This window comes from Lipophrys pholis, assembly GCF_963383615.2.
Source record: "Lipophrys pholis genome assembly, chromosome: 4".
NCBI classification, from domain to species: Eukaryota; Metazoa; Chordata; class Actinopteri; order Blenniiformes; family Blenniidae; genus Lipophrys; species Lipophrys pholis.
The window spans coordinates 24,701,447-24,722,519 of record NC_137637.1 but is presented as its reverse complement, the minus strand read 5'-3'; the positions used below and the strand labels follow the sequence as shown (position 1 = coordinate 24,722,519).

General features: G+C 42.0%; 3 protein-coding genes across 5 annotated transcripts; 2 read left to right on the top strand and 1 right to left on the bottom strand.

Moving 5' to 3' along the window:
* Window positions 1-2,385: 2,385 nt before the first annotated feature.
* On the top strand, window positions 2,386-10,442 carry sp1 (sp1 transcription factor). 3 transcript variants are annotated; one of them, XM_080462451.1, is made up of 7 exons: window positions 2,386-2,478; window positions 3,087-3,160; window positions 4,468-5,476; window positions 5,567-5,839; window positions 7,798-7,939; window positions 8,074-8,267; window positions 8,807-9,438. In XM_080462451.1, the coding sequence occupies exons 1-7, from the start codon at window positions 2,472-2,474 to the stop codon at window positions 9,094-9,096; spliced, it is 1,989 nt and encodes a 662-aa protein (XP_080318577.1). In that variant the 5' UTR covers window positions 2,386-2,471; the 3' UTR covers window positions 9,097-9,438. The 3 variants fall into 3 exon arrangements, with proteins under 3 accessions (XP_080318577.1, XP_080318575.1, XP_080318576.1); XM_080462449.1 differs by having other exon boundaries at window positions 2,395-2,478; window positions 4,468-5,839; window positions 8,807-10,442; XM_080462450.1 differs by lacking the exon at window positions 2,386-2,478 and adding an exon at window positions 2,514-2,533 and having other exon boundaries at window positions 4,468-5,839; window positions 8,807-9,246.
* A 580-nt stretch (window positions 10,443-11,022) lies between these two features.
* On the bottom strand, window positions 11,023-15,044 carry LOC308108308 (cell division cycle-associated protein 7-like; the record flags this gene model as incomplete). The annotated part of the gene is made up of 9 exons (XM_080461137.1): window positions 11,023-11,062; window positions 11,350-11,486; window positions 11,968-12,117; window positions 12,732-12,872; window positions 13,449-13,601; window positions 13,728-13,823; window positions 14,093-14,410; window positions 14,735-14,851; window positions 14,937-15,044. The coding sequence occupies 9 exons, from the start codon at window positions 15,042-15,044 to the stop codon at window positions 11,023-11,025; spliced, it is 1,260 nt and encodes a 419-aa protein (XP_080317263.1).
* A 1,536-nt stretch (window positions 15,045-16,580) lies between these two features.
* On the top strand, window positions 16,581-21,069 carry prr13 (proline rich 13). Its single transcript, XM_080462073.1, has 4 exons — window positions 16,581-16,662; window positions 18,759-18,813; window positions 18,914-19,410; window positions 19,779-21,069. The coding sequence occupies exons 2-4, from the start codon at window positions 18,798-18,800 to the stop codon at window positions 19,833-19,835; spliced, it is 570 nt and encodes a 189-aa protein (XP_080318199.1). The 5' UTR covers window positions 16,581-16,662; window positions 18,759-18,797; the 3' UTR covers window positions 19,836-21,069.
* Window positions 21,070-21,073: the final 4 nt, after the last annotated feature.

Here is a 21,073-nt window from a genome sequence, read left to right as displayed (position 1 = left end):
ACTGTTTATTACATTACAAACGTTTGCTATTCATCTAAAATGTAATGCAGAAGATGAACTGGGAAAGATTCAACCAATATGATCTTTTTCATTTGTCAGACTCCTCCTCTAAAAACCATTAACTCCATGAGGTATTCCTCATTTAAAAAAAATAAATCCTAATTACATTAGATGTATGACAATATGCAAGCTGCTATGCAGCATGTATATTTGTTGATTGACTCAAGAAAACAGATTCAGGGTGAAAATAAAGGTATGTACTGTTTTCCGTCATTATGTCAAAGCATATTTCTTTTTCAACCACTACTATTTCTTCAAGCTCCCCTAAACAACACATGATGATATATTCCGAATTAAACTTTGTCATACAAAAAATCTGACACAGGACAAAGTGCATAGAAATGGGATAAAAACATAAAAAACATTGATTAAAAAGTGATGCATGGAGCAGTGGTTAGTGCTCTTGCTTCACTAAAAGAAGGTCTTGGGTTCAAACATGTTACCCCCATGTGTGCGTGGATTTCCTCTGGGTTGTCCGGTTTCCTCCCACAGTCCAAAACCATGCAAGTATGGACAATTGGAAACCTTAAATTGCCCTCAGGTTAATGAGTGTATGGTTGTCTGTCTCTGTGTATTTGCCTGGTTCACCCTGCTGGAAGTTAGCTGGGATTGGCTCCTGCACCCTGCACCCTTATACAGGATAAAGCTGTATAGAAGATAGAGGGGTGAATGAATTAAAATGTGAGTGACAATATACAGGATTCCTATTGCAATCAGTAGGGTAAAACTCAGCTAAACCCAGCTCACATTCCCATAGTGGGTACACAATCCAACACTTGGTGAATTCTGCTTCACAATGATAGGAAGAGCAAACGTCGAAGGATCAAAAAGCAACGTTGCTATGAACGCTTGGCCGCCACAAGCCAGTTATCTCTGTGGTAACTTTTTTTGACACCATCTGCTTGAAACCCAAAAAGTCAGAAGGATCGTGAGGCCCCGCTTTCATGGTTTGTTTTCATACTGAAAATCAAGATCAAGTGAGCGTTTACCCTTCTGCTCTACCACAATATAGAGTCTACTTATACAAGCCACAAATCATGGCGTTTACAAAGTAGTTGAACCATAATCAAAGTTCCCACATTTTAAAAATAATGCAAACATATTTAATGACCACCTTTTTTTTTTTTCATCATCTAATTTGCTTGATTCGATTTTGTGCTGTGTTTTTATGTTGGTGTGATCTGAACATTTATTCTCGTGCTGCCACATCCTGAGTGATTCACTGCTATGAAAGAGGCCATGTTGAAGTAGTATTGTGTGGCGGTGGTGTGATGAGGAGACAGGACAAACTGAAGTGTGGCTGAAGTGCAGAAGCGTTGGGTGGATCCAGGCATTGGCCTGAGAGGATGGACTCCACCCTCCTCCCTGTTTACATGGCCACATGTGCTACTTCTCTGACAGCCCCCTCACAGATCCCAATAATAAAAGCCCTCCCACATGTGAACCATTTTCTCCTCCCAGTGCGGCCACAGCCAGTGTGTGACCGTGATGGGGATCGTCTCCTCCACCCTGGCCGACTCCTCTCGCCTCCTGAGCCGACCCACAGGGCGCCACCAGGGAGTGGCCAGCGGCCACGGAGGCAAGACCTACAAGCAGCAGTCCGCCCTCCTTCCCTCCCCACCTCCGTGTCAAAGCCAATACATCCCCCTATCTATTGAATGATAAACTCCCACTCCAGGCAGAACGTAGCGCTTCTTCAATATTTACTGGTGTATTTTATTTTTTTGAATGGCGCCTTTTAACTGGAAAACACATAACCCAACGTCAATCATACTCAAAGGTACAACCTACCGTGCTTGCTCCCGCCCATTTCTCCGCCTTTGGCCAATTACACTGGCTTGTTCATCCTCGTTGGCAGAAACAAGGCTTTCCATTGGATGAAAGCATCAATCCTTCGCAAGAAGCTCTCAGAAGGGTGCGCTTCTTTTTTAGTGCTTGGGAAGTGCGGGCGGGGACTACATTTAAATGGCATGCAAGACCACGAAATAAATCAATTAAACAAAAAATCCATGGTCCATTACACGGAGTTGTAACTGTTGGCTAATGATATTTGTTTTATTGCTCAAGATGGTGTATTTCGCACTCTCTCCTAATGTCAGTATTTAATTTATTTTGCCGCACTTGAAATATTTTGGACCATTTTATAGCAGTTTCTGTCTCTGTCTAGTTCATATGTAAGTTATTAGTTTGCAACCAGTGTGTTCTCATGCCTTACAGAAGCAGAAAGGTACATGTTGTTACGCATATCCACTCGCGCAAACGTCCGAAAAAGCGTGGATGCTGACGGGGTGGGCAAATCCAACGCACGCCTCATTCTCCTTCAAAGGGGGAGGGGGCGTCAAGTTAGTGTGAAGTTGTGAAAAGTTGTCAAGCCGAAAAAAGCGCAGAGAAACTCCTCCCGTCTTCAAATTATGAGCAGTAAGTGAACTTTTTAAACTCCGCGGCGTGCGGCGAGCGAAGCCTTAACCCCACAGTAAGACACACAGTCCGCGATCGCGACGTGAAACGTGTCCATTGGCTGTAACTTTGGCGGCGTTTGTCTTTCTCACCCGCCGTCTCAAGCAGTTAAAAAGTAACGCAGCTCCTCCGCTAACTTCCCGAGCTAACTGGTTAACTATTTACTATTCGCCTCCTCGCTGACACCGCTTTCACCTTCTGCTGCATTCAGCTCAAACTCGCAATCGCTCGCTTGCCGAGAAAGCGCGTTTATGAAGAGCATTGGAGAACGAGTCGGGTCAGTTTAACGATTCTTCCCCCCCTGCCTCAGTGGGACTTGTTGTGGTGAGTTAGCTTAGCTTCTCGGCTAGCTGGCCCTGCGAGCTCTCTCGGCGTTTCTTTTTCGGGGATTTACACCGTAAACTACCTCACAAGGAACTCCGAAACCCGGTTAAATGTACTCGAGGTGTCGCCCTGTGTGTAGGCCGTGTGTATTTTCTTTTCCCTCCTTGCTGTGAAAGAATTGCGCCCCGTGTTTGCTTGTTGGGGAAAGTTGCAGAGAAGTAACGCTGTAAACTCTGGCTCCGCAGATCAGCAGCAGGGAGAAATGGCCGCTGTGGAGGGCGGCGGAGGCTTCAGTCAGAAGCGAAACAACAATTCACAAGTAGGTAAAACACAACTACCGACACTTAAAAAACAACAACAAGAAAAAAAAAAACACACCCGTGATCGTTAATCACGGGTAAGGGGAGGTGGTGCTCTCGGTATGTAACGTGTGTTTTTATCACATTTCGGGTCCGGGACCGGACTGGTAGAGGCCGATGTTTGTTGATTTCTCCCCCGAGCACATGTCGCCGGGGTGGGGAATGGGCAGGTAAAGTTCGCCCACACGGGGTGTTCCCGTCAAACCCCGGCACTTGGAGCGCGTTTCGCTCGGCCCATTTGGCTGGCCTCGGAGGGGGTGGCTAGAGGAGTGTGTCAGTTTATAGGGCAAAATAAAGTGTGGGAGGGTATATGGGTGGGTTTGGGGGGAGGGGAGGCCGAGCCCGCCGCGCTCGGCGGAAGAATGCGGCCCCTCCCATCGTTTCCCACCTCCCTCCATTCAAAGACCCACTCCCGGAGTAGGTCTGCAAAAAAACAAAAAAAAAACAACGGCATTCATCTTTTACCTGGAGTTTAGTAGGCTTGCGGTGTATTATACTGTGTACTTCTATTTGAAGCGCAGTCACATGAGTACATAATTCAGTGCAGACTCATCATTAGGAAATCACATTTTAAATGATGTCCACTTTTCATTTTAGTAATTTTTAAAGCATTACTTGTAGTAGTGTTAATTTTTTAATGCCTTTCCCCCCCAAAAAAAAACACCTAAAATGCTTTATCATTTACAATGTTGGATGTGCATTTCATTAAAACAAAAAAACACACAAAAAAAGTGTCTACTGATGTGTTTTTGGCCTTTATACATCAAATGAAAACGGGGATGGAGAATGTCCTGCCGCACTCAACCTGCTCTGTCACCTAGGTCAGGTTCAGCCATGATATTAGTCAATAAGAGATGTTGCATTGAAAAGGTACCATTTCCTCCCTGGAAATGGTCACCATCCCTTGTCTGTTTCATCTAGGTTCACCTCATACATAGTTTTTGTCTTTTCAAGTCATGCATGAAATACACTGACAGATACACATAGGGATCGGGGTGTGCTCTGTGTGCTGCTGTCCCCTTAAGAATGGTCTCAAACATGGGAAAACTAAATGCTATGAAAAGATGGCAAGCTCCATTTCAAACAACTGATTTAAAAAAAAAAAAAATGAAAGTAAACTATGTATGAGTATGTCAAATACATAATGGTAGTTAGAAGGGATTAAAGGAATGCTGTCAGTCGAAATACTTAAATTATACTTGATTGCACTAATGAAGCTCCTCTATTTTTACTTTATTTCTTCTCTTCTTCCTTTTCCTTGTTTTAGGACACACAGCAACCATCCCCTCTTGCCTTGTTGGCAGCTACATGCAGTCGTATTGACACCCCAGGAGAGAGCGATTCCCCTGCAGACCAGCAGCAACAGCTGGATCTAAACCAGGGTGTTTTCACCTCCAGTGCCAACGGCTGGCAGGTCATTCCTCTCGGCATCCAAGCATCCTCAGGCTCCAACACTGTCACCACCGACTCCTCAGCATTGATGACAGATGCCAGCAAAGGCAGACAGGTGCTTTCCCTGCCAGCAGGTGCAGTGGTGAGCACACAGGGACAGCAGCAGCAGCAGCCACAGCAATATGTAGTGGCCCAGGCTCCGTCAATGCAGGGCCAACAGGTACTCACTGCCATATCGGGTGTAGTTCCTAATATTCAGTATCAGGTTATTCCTCAGTTTCAGACAGTGGATGGCCAGCAGCTGCACTTTGCACACGCTCAGCAGGAATCCACTGCAGCAGGATCCGGGCAGCAGTTTCAGATAGTGTCCTCTCCTAATGGCCAGCAGATCATCGCTGCAACAAACCGAGCCGGTGCACCAGGAAACATCATAACCATGCCAAGTCTGCTTCAGGGAGCCATCCCAATACAAAACATTAGCTTAGGCAACGGTGTCTTACAAAACCAGCCCCAGTTCCTGGCGAACATGCCGGTGTCACTTAATGGAAACATCACGCTGTTGCCCGTCAGTACTGCTGGCACGGTGGGAGATTCCAATGGTGGAGGAGACGCAGCAGGGAACCAGCTCATGCAGCAGTCTCAGCAGCAAGTGTCTTCCAACAGTGGGGCATGTTACATGACCAGTGCATCCACTGTCACCACGCAGACGTCTTCCTCCTATGGACTGACCCAGGCGCAGAACAGCAATGGAGCTTTTCAGCAGAATGCAGCAACTTCTCTGGGTGTCCCCATACAGCCCGACAACAGAGATGGGCAACAGCAGCCACAGCAAATCCTCATCCAGCCTCAGCAGGTCATCCAAGGTGCAACGTCCCTTCAAGCAGGTACTGTAGCAGCTGCAGGTGGGCAAGTATTTGCAACCCCAACCCTCGGCCAGGAAGGGCTTCAAAATCTTCAAATTATGCCGAATACAGGGCCCATCCTCCTGCGCACCGTTGGCCCCAACGGGCAGGTGAGCTGGCAGACCATTCAGATCCAGAGTCCAGCAGGAGCGCAGATCACGCTGGCCCCTGTGCAGTCGCTGCCGCATCTTAGCCAGACTCAGGGAGGCGCAGCAGCTGGAGGGGTGTCTGTGAACACAGTGCAGATTCCAGGAATCCAGACCATCAATCTCAACACCCTCGGAGGATCCGGGCTGCAAATGCATCAGTTGCAGGGGCTTCCCATCACCATTGCCAGCTCAACAGGTCAGTGTGTTGCATGTATGAAAATCTATACCTCATATTAGTGTGCAACAAACCAGATATGATGCACTTCAAACATTTTGTGCTGTCAAAAGCAAAGCGAATATACTCATCGCTCACCATTCAGGCATGATTCTATCAACTGAGCTTTACGTTACTTGTCAAAGGAATAATTAAAAGTCAGCTTAAGATACTTAAGAACATAAAAGCATTAAAAATGTTGCCATGATTACTGAAATTGTATTTAGAAAGCCTAAACATAAAGCAACAACAAACTACAATACATCTCCACAACAGTGAGCAGCTTTCTGCACAATAATTTATATTTCAGGGACTTTTTCGGAATTGTTCTTTGGATCCATTTTGGCTTGAGTCTAAATATTCAATGTTACATTTTTATGTTCACTCTTTCACATTTTCAGTGAGTTAGAGAACCAAGTACTGTTCTGTGAAGTACTCGGTAAAATGTAGCTTTACTGCAGTAATTCTTCTTCTTACTGTTTCGAATGCAGTGTATCTCTGGATTTGATATCGGTTGCTCTGCTTTGTGTGACTTCACCATACTGGTTGAACCAGTTGAGCTGGCTCAGCATTTCCCCGAGCCCTTTGCCGCATGTATTTGTGTCCATGTTGACAAAACTGCAATGCAAATAAATGTTCACATTACGTTGCAGTTGAGGGGTGGCTCCAACTTCAGGGGTGTAACTTGACCCCTCCCATTGGACTGAGGGTTTTTATCATGTCCAAAACCAGTTCCTCCCACTCTGTCTGCGTTGGATCAAAAGCAGCATTTGTGAATAATAGTTGCATCTGTTATCTGGTGAAATCATGTGCTTTCCCCATCAGCTACATATGTATCACACTCTGGTTGAACTGTGTCATTACTGCCTGCTTGGTTTTCGTAGATGAGCTAATCAGTGACTACATTGATTTAAGATTTACTTAAGTATGGTGTTTAAGGCCCAGGCTGGTCAGCATTTGACTGTATGTCTTCATGGTTGTTATATTATGACGTATACTGTATATGAAAGTGTGATCTTCTTTGTACCTGGAAATTTTACAAATCTGAAATGTTGAGAAAAGATCAGCATCACTGTTAAACATAAATGTAGAAACTCTAAAAACCTATTTATGTAGGTGGTTTGCCTTTTTCCTGCAGCTGCGGTTTAAAACACTATTTGTGATGCCGTCACCCCCCAAAAAAAAGAGCACAGTGTGCTGTGCACTCACGTTGCTGTGTGCTCAAGCTGGCAATTTAAACACTGGAGCAAAATACAAATACAAAACACATGCTGGACATCTGCTTTGTTCTATATTCTGTGACATAACTTGCATACTAATGCCTTGTTCTCAGATGCATTAGATTGCATTTTCGATTGATGTGTTGGTATTTTTACTGGCAAGCTCATTAAATGTATGAAGTAGTTAAAACATCAAAAGAAGGGGGAAAAAAGCATCTTACACTCAAATCAAGTTTGTACATTTGTGTGTTCAAGGTCACACTGTTTGGATGCACTCAAATACAGGCTCGTTGAGGCGTTATACACCCAAATGTAAAAGGCTAAGAAACAATGATGGTTTCATACAAAGCAGAAGGTGAAACCCTCACAATTTCACTTCCTATTTTTAATAGTTGTAAATGAAAGATATAGATGAATGGGATACTTGAAATGATTTGTTTTCCCGTTCATATGACTTTAAACCATCAAGCTTTTAAATGAGATAATTTGCCATCCGCATTTTGAACGAACTCGATCCACCGCCAGCACTGGTGGACTCCAGGGTTCAAATGGCAGCGATCACACGCACAGAATCGGACACTACAAATGCAGCAACTGGATCCAGATCTATTTTAATCAGAAGAAATCTGATGTGTGCCCACATGACTTGTCTGTATGAACCAAACAAAAAAACCTGGTGCCCTGTGTCTCACTGAGGATTTCCCTGCTCTGTCGCCACAGGAGAGCAGGCCTTGCATACAGGCGGAGAAAGTTTGGATGACAGCACTGCAATGGACGACGAGGACATAAGCCCGCCTCCCCAAGGGCGACGCAACCGCAGAGAAGCCTGTACCTGCCCCTACTGCAAGGATGTAGACGGACGGTACGTTTATTTTCATCTCCCTGTCAAGAGTCACATTTTTATAGCGCTGTCACGTTCAATCACTGCTATCTAACTTAAATACTGTGAAATTTGAATTTCTTGTGCATGTTTTTTTTTCTTGTTTTCACATTTAGCAAGGACCCGTCTCAAAAGAAGCAGCATATTTGTCACATCAGCGGCTGTGGGAAGATCTATGGAAAGACGTCCCACCTGAGAGCCCACCTCCGCTGGCACACAGGAGAGCGTCCCTTCGTCTGCGGCTGGTCTTTCTGCGGAAAACGATTCACCCGTTCAGACGAGCTTCAGCGCCATAAGAGGACACACACAGGTACAACGGATTCTTCAGTTTGCTGGTTACCTTGATTGTACTCGGCGTCTTGGATCTCGGTTGTCTCATATTGCTAAGATAACTGAGTAGAACTGGGTAAATATTGAAGTTTTAATGACACCGATGATGAAGTAACTCCGATTAATTACGTTGCCCTTTGGTCGAAAAGTGAAATTGTTTACTTTAGTGAGAGAAGAGTAAATAATACGCTTGTGTGCACATTTAAGTGTGGTTGAGGCACATATTCTTACAAAAGTGTATAAGTATCAAGATCAATGTGCTCTTTAGTCATATTAGTTTAATGCGTCTTGCCACAGCACAATGCATAACTATCTGCAGCGAATAGGACAACTAAACAGGAAGGCCTCCAAGCCCCAGTATATGTCCATTTATGTTTCCGCAATGTTTTGTGAATACGCTCAGGTTTTAAGGACAGCTTAGTTTATCAAGGTGTAGATTTAGTACGATGGATACCCAACTCACCCTGGGAATGGTTTTGCTATTTACACTAACCTGTTTAATATTTCTTCTCTGTCCAGGCGAGAAGAGGTTTCTGTGTCCAGAATGTCCCAAGCGCTTCATGCGCAGCGACCACCTCTCGAAGCACATCAAGACCCATATGAACAAGAAAGTGGCGGCCATTGCCGTGAGCAACGCCTCCACCGACACAGCTTCCTCCCCTGCAGGAACAGAAGCAGGAACCGGAAATGACCAGCACACTATCGTCACCATGGAAACCTTATCTGCGGAGAACATAGCTCGATTAGCCAGCAGCGGTATCAACATGATGCAGGTGGACCTTAGCCAAATCAATGGCAACAGCTATTAAAATAACAGCGAGGAGGTCGGCCCTGGTGGATTATCTATTTGGACTTTCAGGGGTTAAAAAGGGCGCGTTACAATATTGCAGATGCCGAACTTCTGAAGGCTTCACCAGCAGATGTGGTCGCAGATGCGACACAACAGACACTATTGAATTTAAGAAGAGAACATGATCTCCCTCCTGTATTCTGATACCTGTGGCATTCAAGACAAGTGGAAGAGTCGGATTAAAATGTTAAGACGAGAGACGTTGGGTCCCCTGAATGGAAATGGCACAACAGTGGGAGGACAATATTTGTCCCACACAGAGATACAAAGTTGTCATTGGGATTAAAAGGAAAAACCATGTAAAACAGCACAGTCCATGATCAATTTGAAGTCAGATTTCCTCTACAACACTATCATGTTCTCGCACTTGTTTATGAAGCTGTGAGCTTCCACTCATCCCACCTCCGGTCGTTTGGTGCCCGCCAGCGTGTGCTGATGGATAACACGTGCACCTAACACACTCCCATTAACTCAACATACCTAATACTCACTGAGATATCGATGAGTTGTGAGCATATTTGATTGTCAAATTGATGGGATTGCGATGTTTAAAGGACTGGATGTGTTCATAGGCGAGTGATCCCAGTATCATTGGAATATGTATGATAGGACAGACGATGGGTCAGCGCGTGAAGTACTGTTCTGTGTGGGATATGGGTGTGTCAAGGCAGTGAAATCCTGAGAATAACTCTTTAACCTCTTTACGTGAGTATATACACATTCAAGCCATCATATTTTGATATCTTTATTGATGCAGAACCTTTTTTGCGTGTGTAAATTTATTATTTTTGGTAATGTAAAGGTTACAAAGATAGTTTAGCATAGGCAGGATCTGACGTGCAAGAATTTGCCTTTCAGTTGTCTGAACCTCTCATGCACAATCAAACTAAATCTTGTTTAAATATATCTATATAAATATATATGTAGTTCAAGAGCCTGGTTATTGTAGAATGTGCTCTTTCAAATCCAGATTGTCCCATTACTTTTTGTGTTGTCCTGAGACCTTGCCTTGCAGTCACTGCAGCTTTTTTTTTTTTTCCCCCCCCCCTGTGAAAGTATGTCATATCTGATCGAAGTGAAATATTTTGTAACGTCAGGACAGCATGAATATGTAAGCTCAAAACCAAAGGTTCATACTCCCTTTTTATATGGCAGAAAATCTCTTTGGTCCATGAACTTTCTTATAATTTGTACTTTTGTAAAACTGGAAGAAAAAAAAAAATCCAGCTTGAGGCAAAGTTTGCATCCAAATACAATTTGTTGTCCTATGAGATGTGAAACTGTATTAAATCTAAAGGGTTTTTGAGATTTTTCCACCTCTGCCTCATTAATGCTTTGATAAACACAGTATAAACTTATGTATATTTGAAACTGAAATTTATTGGACAGCAAGTGCTCTTGTTTTCTGCCCCCATTTTAAATAAGGGATTTTATATTGTCTGTATACAACGACTGCAAATGCCAACAGCTGGATTAAAAAATATAAATTCACCCAGTCTCATTTCTTCAAACATACGACAGAAATGAAAACAACCCAACCGCTTTAAAAGACATTTTATTTAAGTGCTTGTATAAGTTGTATGGAGGCAAAAACGCTGTCAAGAAAAACATTCAATTTAACATTTCGGAGTATTGCGCCCTCTGGTGTTGAACTCAGATCTCTGCATCACCGCTCCTGTTCAGTTTATTGCGGAGGCTGCAAAGTGAGAAAGGTTATTATTTTATCAGGAATAGTGGTACTCTTGACGCGTCGTTTAAAATAATAGTGGATCCTAAATATTAGCACTTAGTATCCCAGCTTGAACCAGAGATGTAAAAGTAAAACAAAATACAAGACGTTTAGCTTTTTGTTACATGCTGGCTGTCATCTAGGTTTTTTTTTTGGTCACAGTTTAGTCAAGATCTTAAACACCTTGTATAAAACTCTGACACAAACAGAAAACCATTACTCATGTAATTTCACCCAACTTCAAGGTGTATCACTTGCTTTCAGCTGTTTTGATTTTTTTCCACTAACTGAATTGAATGAGCCCTTTTCAAGAATGTGAGCATTGGAACATCTCCGTTTGTGTTCAAAAGGTAAGGAGTAAAACTTCAAATCATACTAGTTACATTTATCAAATACTTCCCACCTCGGCCTTGGATGCCTAAAGCTCTGTACATGTACATCTGTTGCCATTGCAGCCACGTTCCAACGGTACTGGTAGCCCACCTGCTGAGGTAAGAGTGGACGTCAGAGAAGCCGTGGTATTTAGCCAGAGGGAAGAGGATGCCGGTTGGGCAGCGACCATCACGCTGACGGCAGAAGCTGCAGTTGCAAATTCCACGACAGGGAGGGCACTTCCACTCCTGTAGGAGAGAGAAAGAAAATGTTTAATTCCAAATATCACAGAAAATTTAAAATAAATTTCCTTTTTTCCACCCCAGCAGAGATTCTGGTTTCTATCTATTCAGTTGAAGTGTGACAATAGAGGTACAGTATAAAAGTACAGAAATTGGATGTATGTGCTCACACACTTTAATGATTTATTTTTCCATCACCCGGATTGTTCAATCCAGCTGAAACAAATTAGTTCTAATTTCTAAATGCTGTTAAAGAATGCCAAACTTAAATTGTACTGTGTGTGGCCTCTGAATTAATGTAAGAGCCACAGACCCGGAACAATCAAGTTAAAACAATTAAAAATAAAAACTGCATGTTGAAATTGCTCCTCACCATTGAGTTAAAGCAACATGTTTATCTTTTAGCATAAATCAAACATCACACAAAATTGAGCTTATAGCTGAAGATGCAACCCTTCAGAAGTTGCACTTAGTATTGGCGTCTGACCGGATCCAGCAGCGCCGTCCTGACGTCCTCTCCGTATCTGTTCCGGAGGCACGGCCCGCAGAACTGACCCACAATCCCGCGACAGTCCTCACTACGACAGCACGTCTTTGTGTCGACAGTTTTCTGACGGCACTGATGACACGTGGAGCCCTGAAAGTACACGCCAATGCTTCACTGACAGAGCTTTAAAAGGCTTAAAAAAAGATTTATCAAACAGTAGGGCTGCATTAAATCGATGGAAATCCACTGTTAAAAGCACTGACAAAGAATTGTGTCACCAGCAAGTTTCTGCCAATCCCAGAGCCACATACTTCTTTTCACCCCAGGTCTTTTCTTACCAGAGAAGTAGTTTTCACCCATGTGCACACAGCGGGTAATTGCAATATGCAACTGGCTTTTCATGGGGGGATATTGACAGTGTTTGGAAAAGGAAATCTTAGTGTGGGAGCGGTTTACGCTCCACAAATAGGAATGTGTGACGTGCAAGCTTTGCGAAATTGATACGACAGAATGGAAGCACCTCATCATTGATGAGGATGTAAAGTCACCAAAACATGAGTGAGGAAATGTAACATTAGTAGCTCCTATAGAGCTATACAAGTAGACGCCTCACTGACCACAGCCGGTCTGCACTTCCATGGTGACCCTGAACTGAATGAAGCGGTACGGAAGACGGAGGGAAGAATACCGGACTCCGGTCGAACCTGATGTTGCGGCGAATGCATTTACCAAGAAGTCGACAGAAAGCGAATCTGTGAACTCACAGTGACACTGTTGTACACTTTGTCAGTCATGTTGTCCGCGACCGACTGAAGCTCCTCGCCTGTGATGTCCTCCACAGGACGGACGACATGAGGCGCGCTCTGATTAGGACGAGGTGTGTTACGGCGTCGTGGAGCTCGAACCTAAAACGGAGGAAGAGTTGAACTGAAGAAGAATGAACATAATACGAGATAAAGAATAAAATGAAATGAGTGACATTTGATTTTTGAATTTTAAAGAGTAACTAGCACAATCATACATGAAACAAGTATTACAAACGCAAAGTTAAAGGTCTTCACATTCTTTACAATAATTGTCCCAATTGATCAGTGTGTAGGTTTCTGCACAGGGACAATGAAACCACAGTTTCAACCAGTGAAATAAAAACAGGTTCAACTTTGCATAATTTAATGCAGTTCACAATCTTTTTTTTTTTTTTTTTGGCCACTTGACACAAATTCGAAGGAAAAAACAAAAGATTGCCTTATTATCATGCAAGTATGGTGTGTTTGATACGTCAGTGTTTTTGCTGCAACTGGAACTGAAACCCACATCCCGGCACTAAAGGTCAAGATTTAACCCGTTAGATTGTAATGTTGGAAAAACAAACAAAATTAATAATAATTAAAAAAAAAAAAAAAACACTCAAAAATTGAATGTTTCAAATGCTCAGATTGCTCCAGGTCTGCAGACATCCTATCTGGTGATTTATAGACGACCTCCAGCAGCTCCTCCTCCAGGCTGAGCTCCACTTCTGCCTCCTGTGGGTTTGAATCATCCTCGACCAGCCCCATAGACCGGGTCTGTCTGCGAGATGCCCGCTCTGGGTTCCTTCTGGACTCCCGTCTTATGGCAGCTGAGCGCGGCGCACGCTGCAGGCGAGACTGGATAAAAATCAACTCCGCACAGAAATACAAGAACTGCACAATTTTGAATAGAAAGATAATCGTTTCTCCTCTGGTCGCTGAATAATTTCACATTTTTCCCTTCATACTCACCGAGCTTTTTTCTTTTGTCCTCTGTTTGCCGGTGTGATTTCTCACAAGCCCTGCACTCCCTGGCATTTTCTGCAGGTCTGCCATCAGCTGAGCCAGCTTTTACATGGATGAGAATACAGAGAATTAAAAACGTGACAGATGACTATCACCAGTCGCTGTGAAAAGACACATTTTCCAACATTTGAAGCTGGAAGTACTTCTTGATCTTGTCTGGAACCTTTTACCGTTAACATCGAGATCATTTTAAAATGCAATGCTGTTCAAGCTAGAATAGTTTCAACGGTTATTTGAGTTTATTTTGAATTGCTGTGTTAATATTTCATATACTCCGTTAACAGTGTGTGTGTGGATTTGTGTTTATGTACCATTGCTTTGTTGGCCTTGATGTTCTTCTCTCTCTTGACCAGGAAAGAATCGGTTGCATCCTTGTCTGGGTCTAATCCACGTTCCTCGGTCTGCCGAGCTGCTGCTGCATCCTCATCTTTCACCTGTCCCTCTTCCTTTTTACTCGCCACCGTTTCATGCGTCTTATCTTCCTCCTCCACATCCTCGTCTTCAGTGGACCACTGGGCAGCCGCAGCAGAAGAACGCAGAGCCACACGCAGCCTGAAGGGTGTTTTGGACGTTGTCTTCTCCTCTTTAATGAAAACATCTGGTTGGGCTTCATCTTCAAAATCTGAAGTCTGACAAGTACAAAGAGGCAGGTTTCTGATAACACAGTTCCTACTAATATTAAATCTGTGCAGCTTTGCACACATCCCCACCTCCTTAAAAAGCCTGATTCTATACTAGAAGAGTTATATTATATTGATAATGTCCAAAACATTGCGTTTTTGGCTCATATTCTGTAGTAAATCCTTCTTTTACGGAATGTATTCTTGACTGCACATTTAAAACGTACATGTGGGTGATGTAAACAGTAAATGACCAGCAGGCTGACAACTCCCACAGTGACGATACCAAATCAACAAGGTAATCACCATTCAACACAGAATACAAAATGATACCTTGATGTTCAATTCTTGGTGAGAAAAGCCGTAAAATACAGCATCATCTGAAGAGGAGTCCTCTGCAAAGACATCAGCCAGCCCTTGTGTGAGCATGTTTTCTCCCACAACGAGCGCCTGAACACACGCGCGCGCTCACAAAGTTAGTTTCAAAACGTCATACTTGAGTGTGGCATTTATTAAACAATATGAGGCTTTTTACCATGTTTTCTGGAGTTTGAGGTGTGGACAGGTGGGTAGCACGAGCAGCAGCCTCCGGGATTTGAATCTGTAACGATCCGGTAGCCAACCAATTAAACTGATTGGACATTGGGTGCGCCTGTTTTGTTGCTTTGGGCAGCACCGATACACACATCCGCCCGGGGTCATTATGGCGTTAAATGAGAAAACTGAACTCCAAAGTGCACATGTCTCAAAACCTACAAATCTAAAAACTAAAAAGAGTAATTATAAAGGCTAGAAATTGGAAATATGATGGGGTCAGTCAATACTCGAAACCTGCTCCACCCCTGTGGCTGGCCTTGACCTAAACAAGCGTCCCTTTTAGTTCACGGTAACACGTAATTCAAACCAATAAAATCAAGCAAATTTGCTCAAAACATTTATGAAAACTGCCGGAATTAAAACAATCATAAAGAAAAAAAAATCAAAACTACTAGTAATGGAAAACCCGTAACTACTATGAAACTTAAAGATGGGACATCAGGCTTATGTATGTTCTTACCCTGGTGAGGTCTAACACCAGGTATAACACTAAAATAAGAATGGGCCCTCCATGAGTATTTGACATAGGGCCATCACAAACCTAAGTAGGGTACATTTTTGAGCCCATGTACTTTCCGGATAGTTTCTCAATAGAAATGTTAGGCTACTTTTTGCCCCCCAAACAATCTTGATTTGACTGGATGGAAGCAGAATGAGGCTATTTTGGTCATAAAGCTTGCAGACTCATGGTAAATAGAGGACTGATTGTTGAAGACAGGTTTGACAATGAAACCATTATTTAGATTTCATCCATTTTTGAGCAGTTGATTTTTTTAAGGCTCCATTTCCCAATTTCCATTTCTAAATTCAAAGTCCTGAGATGAATGATGGGAACAAGGTCAGGAGGGGGAGTGTGAGGAAACTGCCCGTGCCTCTGTGCGTGCCTGGTTGGAGGCGAAGGAATGGAGGAGCAGCCGGTTCATCTGCTCTGTTCAGTAAAATAGTGACGTTACAGACAAGAAACTCGTCCTGAGGGACACTACAATAGTCACACACAGTGGCTTGGATAAGTAACTTTATTCTTACTGCTGGTTTGGAAATAGTAACGCGTTAGATTACTTGTTACAGGGGAAAAAAGTAATTACTTAGTTACTTGCTTGCCTTAGGGCGATGACTCAAAACGCATTCTTTATACAAGCCTACTTGTCTACCCCACTGAGCCAAAACTAGCCTTGAAGCCACGGTTAAAGTTTTTTGTATGAATTTCCTGGACATTGCATGGATGTCTCGTCTGGAAGTTATATGAACGTCAATGGAGAAAAAAAATAATAATAAAAAAGTGACGTTTGAGCCCCGGGCAGTTGCCCACTTGCCCAAAGCAAAATTGGCCACTGTGAGTGAGTGAGTGAGTGAGAGAGAATCATGGAAAAAACCGCTCCCTCTGACTTCTCCCCTCAATATATTGTCAGAGTTGACTATAAAAAGCACTGCCATTATCTTTTGAACCAGATAAACCGGTCGGCAGATCGGCTCACTCACTCACTCACTCCACTGACTGTTTTGGACTTTTGCCATGACGCACGGAGCGCACCGAGCGCGCGCACGTCACGGCGCGTGCGGTCCGGGCGCGGCTTCCTGCTCCTGCTCCTGCTTCCTGCTGCTTGCATCCAGTCCCCTGAGCCCCACACACACACACGGAAGACAAACTCCAAACAACGATCGAGGTAAGTTTTTCTCTGGTAAACCCAAACGTACGTGCTTTTTTGTAGAAGTGGCTCAATACAACAATGAGTGTTTTCTCGACTATTGCAATGCACGTGACGGAGAAAGTGTGGGAAAAAAGTATAGTCTCTTGTGGAATGAAACATCATGTTGTGACATGTACTCCACTCCACTGTTTTTACTACTTTCGGTTTTCATAATGTTTTAAAACTACTGCCGAGAGACCTATTGATACTTAGTTTATACAATTGTCAAAAAAAAAAAGTATTTGTTATATCACTTCTGAAACAAAACTTCCACGTAAGAAAGCTGAGGAACATCTTGATCTATTCAGAGGCTTTAGTTTGTTGTGTTGTCCCCATAATTAGAATAATGATAATAAATAAATACACAAACCAAAAAGACGGGGATGTATTTTGGTGCAGTACAGCTTTTATGTATTACTTGTATTTCTTTGTAAAGCACTGTGTATTGCCTTGTGTTTGAATGGTGCTCTATAAATACATTTGCTTTGTACAGTGTTTCCCAAACTGTGGTGTGGGACCCAAATTGGATCCTAAACATTTTTCCAACTTAAAATACTATGTAGAGGAAATCTGAATTATAGTATATAGTTATCATGTGAATTTTAAGTGTTGTGTCCATTATCAGTCGTTCATACGTTTTGTGAAATTTTAAGTCCCCTGAGAGTTACTAAATAGTTGTAGTGGGTTTCAGACTGAAGATTTTTAGGGATCCCTCTTAGAATATCTGTGGTTGAAGCCTGGTTGGGGGCCTTTCAGTTTCCATGTTCTTGCCATGGTTTGGGATTCGAAAACCAATGAATTTGAGATGAACGTTTCACTGTAAGGTGCCCTGAGGTGTGATTATTAAGATGAGTGTTGATAGTCAGCTGGGGGGAGACTCCAGCCAGCATGAATCAGTAAAGACTGTATATGTCTATTTATGTTGATGAAAAATGAACTAAAAACACAAATTACCAAATATAATTTTGACTTTCAGATAAAATGTATAGAGGAACATATTTTTTTTTTACATAGATCTTATAATATCTTGTATGAAATGTTAAGATTAGAGAACACATAACAAATTATAAGAAATTATTTAAAAACAGGTTGTTGTTGTTGTTGTTCTTTAGTTTGTTCATGCAATGTCACAGAGCTTGTTCCGCAGAGTGGAGGTCTTCACAGAAAATGCAGCCACAACTCAACACCATAGTGTGGGATGAAGAGCTCATGTTGTGATTGTATATATAATCCAAACGATTTAAATGCAATTAGTTTTGAGTCAAGTGGAAATGTTTAAGATTATTATGTCCCAAAATATGTATATATTATTCTTAAAAATGTTTCAACAATCATTGGAGATTAAAAGTTACATTAAGGCTGGAGTTTTGTGCAGGAGTGATGAGTGTACTAATAACTATATGTTCAATCTATCTAATTCTAAAATGTGACTAACAATAGCTGATAAATCAACACACTTGGATGATATTGAGTCAACTAAACTATAGAAGAATGCTTTTCTGTAGTCATTTCTAAACAAGTTTTATCTGAATTTTGAGTACTTTCATTAGGAAACTCTGAGTAACCAACACATTCAGTAAAATAACATTTTTAAATTTGAAAGTGGCTTTGTGTTGGCATTATGTTTGCGGTCCAGCAGCTGTATCACCACTGACAAGACCTCTTATAATGATAACTCCCAGACAGTTTATGATATGTAGAAAAAAAAACAACTCCCCCAAGCAGATAAATACACCTTCACACACCTAATCATAACCGTGGCCCCCAGGACTTCTTCAGTATTACTGTCCAATCACATACAAGATTCTCCAGCATGTCACATGCTGTGTTTGTAACATGAGCTGCTAACTACTGGAGGAAGAAAAAGGCAGAAACACTCCCTCAGTGATTATATTTAACAATTCTATGACCATAAAAGCAAAATAAGCACAGTCAATCGAGTAGAGAAAGAGTTAAATTCAATATGCTTTAGATTAAAGCAGTTGGATATTAGGTTTTGTCAAGTCCCACTTAAAAATATACATAAACAATAATTAATTCAACTATATGTTTACCTCTGCTTGTTTCTCCAGGATTTGTCTTTTCTCCTGTGCAGATCAATATACATAATCATGTGGCCAAATCAAGGTAAGATATAAAATATAACTGGCATATGTTTGTCATAGTTAACAACTTTTCTGGTTCAAACTAGAGCGGTTTGGGGACATGATGTATCTGTGTGTATTAGGTCCTCCGATCGGCCCGCCGAACCCCGCCTTCCCTCCCGGCTACAACCCTTCGTACAATCCTGCTGTCCCTCCAGCAGGTGTCTTCCCACATCCTCAAAATCCAGGTTACATTGCTGGTCAATACCCAGCAGGTTTGACCCCACCCATGGGACCATATGTAGCTCCAGGGGGGATGCCCTACAGACCTCCTGCAGCTCAGGCTTATCCCATGGCTCCAGGTGGATATCCAGCGGTCCCTCCTGCAGGTGTTTACCCTGGTCCATACCCACACTCTCCAAAAGGAGGTCACCTCAAAGGTCACAAGGGCCACAAAGGCCACAAAGGTCATCATCATGGAGGATTCAATCCCATGGCCGGAGGAATAAATCCTCTCGCTGGAGGATTAGCCGGAGGTATGGCCGCGGTGGGAATGGGAATGATGGGACACAAAACCCACAAGAAGATGAAGAAGATGAAGAAGGGACACAAGGCTCACAAGCACCACAAACATGGCAAGGTGAGAGCTGGTTACAAGTCTATCCTTCTGTTCCCCATTAGTGGAGTCGCCACACCAAGCCATAATTTGCACCATAAGCCTGGATAGTCAATGCTGTGAGGTGCAGCACAGCAGACGGTACAGCTCAGAATCCATATGATGGATGTTATACTCAAAAAGGAATGTAAATTCTTATAAGAAAATGGTGAAGAAGGATCAAGCATGGAGAGATAATATTAGGTTTTTACATACTCTCTCATATAGACATACATACCCTCGTCCCGTTTCTACAAGATACATTTTCAATTAAATGCAATAATGTCATTTAAAACTACAATAAGTATTTGAAACAATCACTAAGGATTTAATATTTCTGTTTTTGTTCACAGTCATCCAGCAGCAGCAGCAGCAGCAGCAGCAGTAGCAGCAGCAGTGACTCAGACTGAGGCCTCGGGCTCAACACAGTTCAAACAGACATGCTGTTTAACCAAAGTGCAAACTTACTGTTAACTATAAACTCAAATAAAATAAATAATAATTCTGACTATCAACAGGATCCTTGCAGAGTGGCAGTGCTTTATCATATCTAGCTGGGATTGTAATGACTCTTAGAATGAATAGAATAACCTTCATTGTCTTTGTAAAGAGCTTAGATTTGGGGCTTTCTCCCCTGTGGCAATTAACAAAACAAATATAACAAAAGACAGAATAAATAACGTTAAAACTCTTAAATATCTAACTCTAAAAGTCACACCCACAATCACATTATGCCTGTTGCACAATATTATTTTTTCAGTGGCTTGATTGCTCATGGATCTTTATGCATGCGCAAGCTGTTAGTGGGATCATTAAGACTGTAAATCTTTTTTTCTCCACTTTTTTGTTTGTGTTTTTTTTTTTAAACAATGAAGTACATTATCAAGAAAAGGAAAACAATAGGAGACTTTAGCACTGTGCAGATGACTTTTGAATATGGGAGCTTGGTTATATACAGCCAAAAGCTCATCAAATTCATGTATATTACGGTGGCGTTTTTCTAGTAAGATTAAACTAGAGGTGGTAAATTATAGGTGCGTTGTGTTTGGTTTGATTGAATGCTGTTTACTGCTGTACATATCTTAATTTGAAGACTTTGTGCCTTGTATGTGGATTATATGTGAGGTTATGATAGAATTCTATAGTCACTTATTTCTAATAAATAAACACATCTAGAAAAAGTCTTAAGATATGTGTGTCATTCTTAAGAAGTTAATCAATTCATTAAAATATGTTGCAAGAAATGCCATACTTACTAGTGACTCTAAATATTGGGTAAGTATTTTATGAAATTTTCTAAATGTAAGCGGAAAATAAATGGCATCAGGTTAAGTTTAACAATGTAAATTGTATGTGCTGCTGGCTATTTCCAATAACAAGGATTTCACGATCACATTTCAAACAACGATGTTAATATTTACTTTCATACAATATATATTTTTTAATTTATTAATTTTAGTTGCTTGATTTATCCCAGTTCTGTTTCTGGTCTTTTTTTAGGTGAACTTTGCACCAAAAATGTATTTCGTGTAATTTTGAGGGCCACAGTTATTATGCAGCGTTTTGTATTTGCATTTGTATGTAAGTCAATGATATGCTGTTGTAAAGTTGTATATACAGTCATACCTGCAAAATAAATATTTCAAAA